This window comes from Pan troglodytes, chromosome 18, assembly GCF_028858775.2.
Source record: "Pan troglodytes isolate AG18354 chromosome 18, NHGRI_mPanTro3-v2.0_pri, whole genome shotgun sequence".
NCBI classification, from domain to species: Eukaryota; Metazoa; Chordata; class Mammalia; order Primates; family Hominidae; genus Pan; species Pan troglodytes.
The window spans coordinates 54,675,581-54,684,879 of NC_072416.2; the positions used below are offsets into that span (position 1 = coordinate 54,675,581).

General features: G+C 50.5%; 1 protein-coding gene and 1 pseudogene across 2 annotated transcripts; both read left to right on the forward strand.

Moving 5' to 3' along the window:
- Positions 1–742: 742 nt before the first annotated feature.
- On the forward strand, positions 743–2,504 carry MT1IP (metallothionein 1I, pseudogene; annotated as a pseudogene). The gene is made up of 3 exons (NR_125723.1): positions 743–844; positions 1,698–1,741; positions 2,279–2,504. The product of NR_125723.1 is annotated as a metallothionein 1I, pseudogene (transcript).
- A 4,606-nt stretch (positions 2,505–7,110) lies between these two features.
- MT1X (metallothionein 1X) lies at positions 7,111–8,816 on the forward strand. Its single transcript, NM_001301279.1, is given in 3 exon segments — positions 7,111–7,195; positions 7,792–7,857; positions 8,585–8,816. Coding segments are annotated over 3 exon segments (186 nt in total). The 5' UTR covers positions 7,111–7,167; the 3' UTR covers positions 8,677–8,816.
- The last annotated feature ends 483 nt before the right edge of the window (positions 8,817–9,299 follow it).

Here is a 9,299-nt window from a genome sequence, read left to right on the forward strand (position 1 = left end):
CTCTCCTTGATTGACCGCAGGGTCTGCATGTCACCTAAAGTCATCCTCTTTGGAGGGCATCCCTCATTTTCAAAACTGCCATCCTGCAGTGGGGTGGCTGGCAGGCCTGGTAAGTCCTGGAGAACTATATGAAAAGGAGGAAACTGACAAATGTGCCCGCCATCACCTCAGAGGAGGAGCATGGAGGGAAGAGAGAGAGGCCGACCCGTGGTCGCCACGATCTGTCTACAGGGGAAAAGAGTTTGAGGGTCTTAGGTGGGAAGAGTTACAGGTAATGAGGGGGGAGGGCGAGGGAGAAGCAAAAGTCACCTCCACCATGGCTCATCTGCACACTGCTCACTCGCTCTGCTCCCGGCTCTAGCCAATGAAGAAGGTGAGCAAGAGGATGGACCCGGATGCACACGGACCCGGGAGAGGCGAAGCTGAGGACGACTGTGCGGGGCGGGGAGAATGGAGGGGGTGGGGACAGCGCGACCACCTGGGAATGGGAAATGGCCCTCAGGGTGGCAGGGGCGGCGCGTACCTCTGGCAGCATAGCCCCTCCCGCACGAGCGGGCCCCAAAGGGGCGGTGCCCGGGAGCCCACCAGGCTGCGCTCAGGGGATGGTGCGCCTGACCCGCCTGCTGCGCACAGCTCAACCCAAGACCGCAGGCGCCGCGGATTCCGCGTGGGGGTGGGTGAGAGGGGTACTCTGCACCCGGCCCCCTCTTCTAACTATAAATTGAGCTTCCGGTTCCTAGAATCCACCACGCCTCTCACCTGCCCCACTGCTTCTTCTCCTCTCCCTTAGGAACTCTAGCTTCACCTCGCTTCGTAATGGACCCCAATTGCTCCTGCTCCACTAGTAAGGGATACCGGGTTTCGGGGCTTTAGAGTATCCATTTCCATTCCAGAGGATAGAATGTACCCGGGGCAGGAGGGAGGTGCATGTTAGCTCTTCCTAAAGTGGCCTCCTTTACTTTGCACTTCTCGTGTTTTTCCCTGTCAAGCGCCTTCATTACCACTTGGAATGTTGCCATCTTCCCAGCGCCCCCCCACTTTTTTTTGTTTTTTTGTTTGTTTTTTGTTTTGTTTTGTTTTGTTTTAAGACGGAGTCTTGCCCTGTCGCCCAGGCTGGAGTGCAGTGGCCCGATCTTGGCTCACTGCAAGCTCCGCCTCCCGGGTTCACGCCATTCTCCTGTCTCAGCCTGAAGAGTAGCTGGGACTACAGGCGCCCGCCACCACGCCCGGCTAATTTTTTTGTATTTTTAGTAGAGACAGGGTTTCACCGTGTTAGCCAGGATGATCTCGATCTCCTGACCTCGTGATCCGCCCTCCTCGGCCTCCCAAAGTGGCCCTCCCATTTTTGAAGCGAGAAGACTGAGGCTCAAAACTGCCAGGTCACCCAGATAGCCAGTGGGTTCCCGGGCTGGGACCCAGTGCTCTGTCCAGCATTAGAGCTGCCTGAGGTGGATGGGAGGCAGGGAGCATTGCCTCTTAGGGATTCCTGATATAAGGCCTTGGGGAGTAAAATTAGGAGGGCGCCTGCCCATCCCAGCCTGTGGGGAAAAAAGGTGGAGCTGGGCTTCCGTGTGCCTGAGTGGAACAAGGTACCAGGTTTCCCATGCACTGAGCAGGAGGATGCTGAGGGCCTGCTCCTAACCCTGCACCACACTCACTGCTCACTGCCTTTTTCTCTTCACCTGCACCTGCACCAGCTCCTGCAAATGCAGAGAGTGCAAATGCACCTCCTGCAAGACGAGTGAGTGCGGGGCCTTCCCTGGGAATCACAGGGAGCGGGGGTGCTGGGCTGAGTCAGAGGAGGGATCTCAGATTCTGCAGGCAGGAGCAGGCTCATCACTAGCTTCCCACATCCCCTGAAACGGATTCAGGATCAGAGCTGGAAGAACATTAGGGATGGTTGATTCCTACCCAACCTTCATTCTTAACAATGGGGAAACTGAGGTCACAAGAATGTACCAGCTGGCCAACCACAGACCTGATTCTTGAGGGCTTTCCTCACTGAAATGTATGGTCCTGGGGAATTGCCCTTCCTTTGTCCCCACAGTCCCAGTCACTGCCTGTCCAGTCTTCTGCTCTGTCCTGGCTCAGGTGGGGCTGAGCAAGTTTTTCACAGGAAGGCTGTCACTCCAAAGATCCACCATTGTCTCACAGAGCACACCATCCGGAACTAAAGCTCCTCTGCGTCTGGGTGCGAGCTTGAGCCAGGCCCACTGTTGGGGCAGAGAGGTGCCTGTTCAAGTCTGCTGTGACCTGTCACTCTCCCCTTCTTCCCCAGGCTGCTGCTCCTGCTGCCCCGTGGGCTGTGCCAAGTGTGCCCAGGGATGTGTTTGCAAAGGGACACTGACAAGTGCAGCTACTGCTCCTGATGTAGGGAAAGCTCTGTTCCCAGAAGTAGAAAGTGTACAAACCTGGAATTGTTTTCCATACAACCCTGACCCATTAGTACATTTGGGTTTTTAAAAATAAAATATGTTAATGATAATAAAAGTTGACTTTATTCTGGCTCAGTTTTGTTTTGTGTGCCTTGGAAAAAAGTGATCTGATACCCAACAGAGCTGGGATAAGCAATTGCATTGAGAGTCCAGACACATGGGTGCTGGTACCATGTCCTATCACCTTACACACTGAGTGCCTTAAGACAAATCACATTACCTGTCTCTGCTAAAAAAATGTAAAAGCATTATACATGTAGGCCGGGCATGGTGGCTCACACCTGTAATTGCAGTACTTTGGCAGGCCAAGGTGGGCAGATTACAAAAGGCCAGAAGTTCAAGACCAGCCTGGCCAACGTGATGAAACCCCCATCTCTACTAAAAATACAAAAATTAGCCACGAGTGGCGTCGGGTGCCTGTAATCCCAGCTATTTGGGAGGCTGAAGCAGGAGAATCACTTGAACCCGGGAAGTTGTGGTTGCAATGAGCCGAGATTGCACCACTGCACTCCTGCCTGGGTAACAAGAGGGAAACTCCATTTCAAAAAAAACCCAAAAAAACAGTATACATGTAAGAGATATAATGGCATAGGCGTGGGCATCTGTAACAGACCTAAGCTTTGGGAAAATGAACTAAAATGAATTAGTATGAAATATAAAAACAAAATCTACTTTTTAATATTAAACAGGCAAATTATTAATAAATATAAATATATGAAAACAAAAAACATACAAAAAACAATGTATGAAAAACAAAATATATGACTATATTTAAATAAATATATAAAAAAACAGAAAAATAAAAATTTACAAACATTGCGTATATGTTCTAGGTTGCGTATTTCAGACTGGGAACAGTTTGTAGACTGACCCTCGTGCGTGGATCACACACCTTCAGCAGTGCTGGCCTGGACATGTCCAAAAGGAACTATCAGTCCTGAACGGCACCATGTCACTCATGGAACTCTCGCTACCCCTGAGAGCTCCTTGTTCTGACTTGGCTCTGAATCTTTGGAAGTTTCTCCCAAGGTCAGGCTGCAGTCTCCTTCAAATTCCAGCCCTTGGTTACTTCAGGCCAGTGCAGTGAATAGGCAGGTGGAGCAAAGTGTCCAGCATCGTCCTGGCAAGCTGACTATAGATAGCAACTGGGGTTCCCAGGTGAAGTATTTTGACTCCGCCTCTGCAGGGGTGATGGCATATTCTGTACTTTGAAGGTGTGTGGTGTTCATTGAGAAGGATGAGGATTGATCATTGCTACCAACAGCTGGTACCTCCAGCTATCTGCTCAGGGAATTGTTATTCGAGGTTCAATCACAGGGAAGATGAGACAAGTGGCCCAGGAGTCAAGACCTAGATGGGCTGCAGGTGCTCTTTGTGATGAGGGAATTTCAGAAGGTAGCCTGGGCCAAGTGCAGGCTTTGGTGTCAAACAACCGGGTTCACAGCCCACTTCACTCCTGACTGGCTGTGTGGCCTGCACAAGTCACTTAACCTCTCTGAGCCTCCATTTCCTCATCTGTATACAGGAGATTATATTTCCATGTAGGGATCAAATGGGACAGTGGCCTGGTACTAGTGGCCTAGGGCTTACTGAACAGTGCTATTATAATCATTTGTCCATGTGGACTTTCTAGACAGACAATCCTGTTAGCTCCCATCAAGCTCCTTGGAAAAGGCCCATCTGCCTGCAGGTATTATGTGGACTGGAAGTTGGAGATGGATTTGGAGTCTTGCTGTTCTGGTCTCAAGGGCATGTGGATGACCTCCTGCACCTGCTCTCCAGGATAAGACACTGCTCCAGCATTCAGACAGAGAACAAGCCTTTCCCACCTTTCAAGTCATTTGATCTTCACACAAACCAGAGAACAGTGAATGTGAAGGGTTTGGTGAGATGGTGCTGTCTTCTAGAGGAGTTGTACTGTCTTCTAAAGGAGTTAAGCAATCTTCCCAAGGTCACATAGTTTAGAAGTAAAGGCATGAATCAATCTATGCTGTGGGTGTCCTCATGCCCTCGCCATAGTGAAATATCACGCTGTCAATGGATGCTAAGCCCGGCCCCTCACATTCCAGAGCTGGAAGGGCCCATGGTTAGTTAGCCCAATTGTGACCCTGACTTGATAGCTGGTGAACTGAAGCCAGAGAGGACACACAGCTATTCAGAGGCTCTGACTGCCAGCTCAGTGCTCTTACCACTGTGCCTCTGTGCCAGAGTTAGTGTCCTCATGTGTCACACGACAGGGTGACACAGGCTTGTGGTTGAGGGCATTATTCTATGGTCAGCCTGTGTGAGTGCCAATCCCGGATGTGTCATCATGTATACCTGGGTGACACAACCTCTCTGTGGCTCAGTTCCTGCACTGTAAAAGGGGCAGAATATAATAATACATCATGTGCTGTATAAGGACGTTTTAGTTATAGATGCACTGCATATAGCATAGTGGTCCTATAAGGTTATAAGGTAACTGTACTCTACCTTTCTATGTTTAGCTATGTTTAGATACACAAATACCACTGTGTTATCATTGCCTTCAGTATTCAGTACAGTAGCATGCTGTACAGGTTTGAAGCCTAGGAGCAATAGGCCATATCACATAGCCTAGGTCTGTGGTAGGCCATAATCTCTAGGTTTGTTATTGCACTCTCTACACTGTTTGCACAACATGAAATCAGCCAACAATGCATTTCTCAGAATGTATTCCCATCCCTAAGCAGCATATGACTGTAATGGGGTCTGACTTGTAGAAATAAATGATTTAATAGGTATAAAGAAATTAGAATGGTGCCTTGCACATGGCAAATGATCTATAATATTAACTATTATTTTGTTATTTTTATTCATGGCTGCTATGGTGCTCGTGTGCCTCCAATATTCATATGTGCAAATCTAATTTTCAGTGTGTTGGTATTGAGGTGGTGCATTTGGGAGGTGACTGAAATAAGAGGACCTAGTGCTCATGAATGGGATTAGTGCCTTAATTAGAGAGGCCTGAGGGAGCTTGTTTAACTCTTTCCACCATGTGAGGACCCAGCAAGAAAGAGACATCCATGAGGAACGGGGCCCTCACAAGACTCCAAATATGCTGGTGCCTTGACCTTGGACTTCCATGCTTCCAGAACTGAGAGAAATATATTTTGCTGTTTTAAGTTACCCAGTCTAAGGCATCTGGTGATAGCAGCCCAAATGGACTCAGACGATAGCATAGTTGACATTTTTACTCCAGACAAAAGAGCCAGGCCTGGAGTCCCTCCCTGTGTGTCCTCTGTCTTTCTCATCAGCCACATGAGCATTGACCTGTGGTCCTGACAGTGTCCTGCACTCTGCCCACAAAATAGGGATTCACTCCAGAAATATAAAGCCATGAGCAAGATAGTCCCTGTCCCCATCACAGAAACGGAAGGATGCCTGCCAGTTCTGCTACCACCTGCACCAATATGTGACTTAACGTTTTTCTTTCAAATGATTCCTATTTCCTTAGATATTTTTATATGAAAAGCAAACTCATTAGCACCACTGAAAAAAGAATCAGTTTAACTTCCAGACATAGAAGGTTGCCATCAAATTATGCTTATTCATATCCCCTCTGCATCTCTGTTTTGCTTCCAGGACTGACCTTGATGCTTGGTTTTGTTTAAAGATTTCAAGCAGTAAAGAGATGAATATACCTAGGCCAAAGGGAAGCTTCATCATTGCTTTGGGACTCTGACCGGATTCAGACCCAGCAGTGTCACTTCGCAGCCCTCTGACCCTGGGCTGGTGGCTTGAACTCCTTTTATTGTTGTTGTTCAGATTAGAATATGGGTTCATAAATAGAAGTATGTCCCTTTAGGGTTGCTGTGAGGGTTCAAAGATGCAAAGTGACTAAAAAGGGCCTAACACGGATTAATGTTATGTCGAGTAATAGGAATATGGAAGGAAAAATAACCCTGTTTCTTGCATTTTAATTTAATCCGGAATCCGCATATCACCTAAAATGATCCCTTTTCTGGGAGCATTCCACATTTTCCAAACTGTCATCCTGTGGTGGGGTGCCCGGCTAGGCTGTGGGGAGACCTGGAGAGTTTTATGCAAAGGAGGACCTGGGCAAATGTGCCCATTCAGCCTCTCAAGAGTGGAGAATGCAAGGACGGGGCCAGAGCCCTGTGTCTGTTCTGTCCCTAGACATAAGAGAAACGTGGCCAACAGACCGAGGTGGGGACGGGGACAGGGACCGGCAATGCAGGAAATCCGAGTGTCACATCCTCTGCCTCTCATTTGCACACTGCTCCCTCGCTATGCTCACCGCTCCCGCCGATCCAGGGACGTGATCCAGGGACTCTGGGAAATGCAAAGCTACACACAGTGGAGCGGGGGCTGGGGGTGTGTAGACCACCGGGATTCCGAGTTTCCCGGCACGCCTAGGAGAGGGAGAGGCAGGCAATGTCAGGGAAATTGGGAAGGGCAGGCAACACGCCAGGGACGCCACGTACTGCCAGGTTCACAACGAGGTGGAGCCAAAGGGGCAGGCCCCGCGGTGCGCCCGGCGCTGGGCTCACGGGTTGCTGCACCCGGCCCAGGATCGCGGGCGGTGCAGACTCAGCAGGGGCGGGTGCAAGGACGAGGAGGGGCCTCTGCGCCCGGCCCTCTTCCCGGACTATAAAGAGAGCCGCCGGCTTCTGGGCTCCATCACGTTTTTCATCTGTCCCGCTGCGTGTTTTCCTCTTGATCGGGAACTCCTGCTTCTCCTTGCCTCGAAATGGACCCCAACTGCTCCTGCTCGCCTGGTAAGGGACACCTAGCTCCGCGCCTTGGGATGCCCGTTTCCCAGCCACAGTACAGACTCTTCCTGGGTTTGAAGAAGTCGCATTTAAAGTTCTGAGCTGAAGGGGCTCCTTTATTTCGTTAGGTGCTTTCTTCCCGATCACGTCCCTGAGACCACTTCTCGCCTCCCTGTGCCTCTAAGTTAGAGTTGAGGATACTGAGGCCCAAGGCTGTCCTGCTCCATGTCACCCAGTTGGTCAGGGGGCTGCTGGCTGAGCCCCAATGCTCTGACCAGGCTCTGAGCAGTCAGGGTGGATGGGAAGTGGGGGGCCATTGCCTCTTCGGAGTTCAGGACAGAAGGTTCTGGCCTCCTGTCTTAGCCTTCCTGGGCTGTGTCTGGAGCCTGGGACCTTGCTTGTGCGGTAAAAGCAACAGGACACTTGCCCTTCCCAAAATGAAGGGAGAGGAGATGGGGTTTCTCTTCCTCTCCCCTGAGTGGGAAAGGAGCTCTGAGGGCTGGTCCTGCAGCACAGAGGAGGGGTCACTGAAGCGTTATTGACCAGCTGCTGTACCTTCTGCATCTCACTCCACGCTCACTGCCTTTTTCTCTTCCTTGCAGTTGGCTCCTGTGCCTGTGCCGGCTCCTGCAAATGCAAAGAGTGCAAATGCACCTCCTGCAAGAAGAGTGAGTGCAGGGCCTTCCCTGCGAATCTGGGGGATGGGCCAAGTTAGAGCAGGGAACCCAGAGCTCTGCAGGCAGGGGCAGGCCAATGACCAGCTTCCCCAAACCCCTCCTTCAACACCTGATTCAGAATCAGACCTCAAATTGCCTTAAAAATGGGTGAGTCCCAGCCTCTTATTACCAAACTAGAAACTGAGGCCCAGAGAGGTTACCAGATAGTGTTGGGAACAAAGCTGGAATGTGAACCTAGGTCTCCTGCCTCCTGATGCAGCCTTCTTCACCCTTCTGGGTCCTGAAGCACTTAAGGCCCAGGATCTGGAAGACCCCGGGTGATTTCAAACCTAATGATCCAGTCCTTTTCTGCAGGGGCAGCCCAGAGCTTCCCTAGCCTGCCCCAGAACTGCTGTGTCAGGGATTTGCCCCCTGTCTGGCTGTGAAGACTTTCCTCATTTAAGGGTAGGTTTTGGGGAACTGGCCTCCTTTTGTTCCTGTACCCCCAATCTCTACCTGTCCAGTCTTCTGTCCTGTCCCAGACTCAGGTGGGGCTGGGCAGCTTTTTCATATAAAACCCTCATCCCAAAGATCTACCAGTTCTCTTCTGACAAAGCCATGCCATCCTGAAATGATGGTCCTCTGGGGCTGGAGGCAGGGCTCGAGCCAGGCCTCTGTTGGGGCAGGGAGGTGCCTGATTGAGTCTGTTCTGACCTCTCACTCTCCCCTTCTTCTCCAGGCTGCTGCTCCTGCTGCCCTGTGGGCTGTGCCAAGTGTGCCCAGGGCTGCATCTGCAAAGGGACGTCAGACAAGTGCAGCTGCTGTGCCTGATGCCAGGACAGCTGTGCTCTCAGATGTAAATAGAGCAACCTATATAAACCTGGATTTTTTTTTTTTTTTTTGTACAACCCTGACCCGTTTGCTTCATCTTTTTTTCTATGAAATATGTGAATGGCAATAAATTCATCTAGACTATTCTGGCTCTGGGCACCTCATTTGTCACTGGGTATATGGCACTTGGTTCCAGTTGGATTGTAGGAAACCCAGATTGTGGGGCATTTCAGAGAGGGGACCATGGCAGTGGGGGTCTGGGTGCAAGGTTCCTGCAATCCTGCCTGGCCTTGGCTCTCCTTTGTGAACTATGGCAAACTAGGGGGTTTATTCTACCACCCTCTAGCAACGGTTAACTGGTAGTAGCTGCCCTTTTTGTGTAGCTGTGACACAGCCTATACTCACCAGCCACCTATGGTGCACCTACTGCATACACAGGCATGGGGTCCTCAGTGGTGAGGGGAACAGGGAGCTTATGGACTGCTGAGGGGAGAGAGAATTATAGAATAAGGAATCTTATAAAGGAGAAAGTGCTGTGACTGAATGCACTTGGGGTGAGCCCAAATGAAGAACTCTTTCCACTGGGATCTGAGAGCTGCATTCCTGCAGAGGGCACAGCTCCA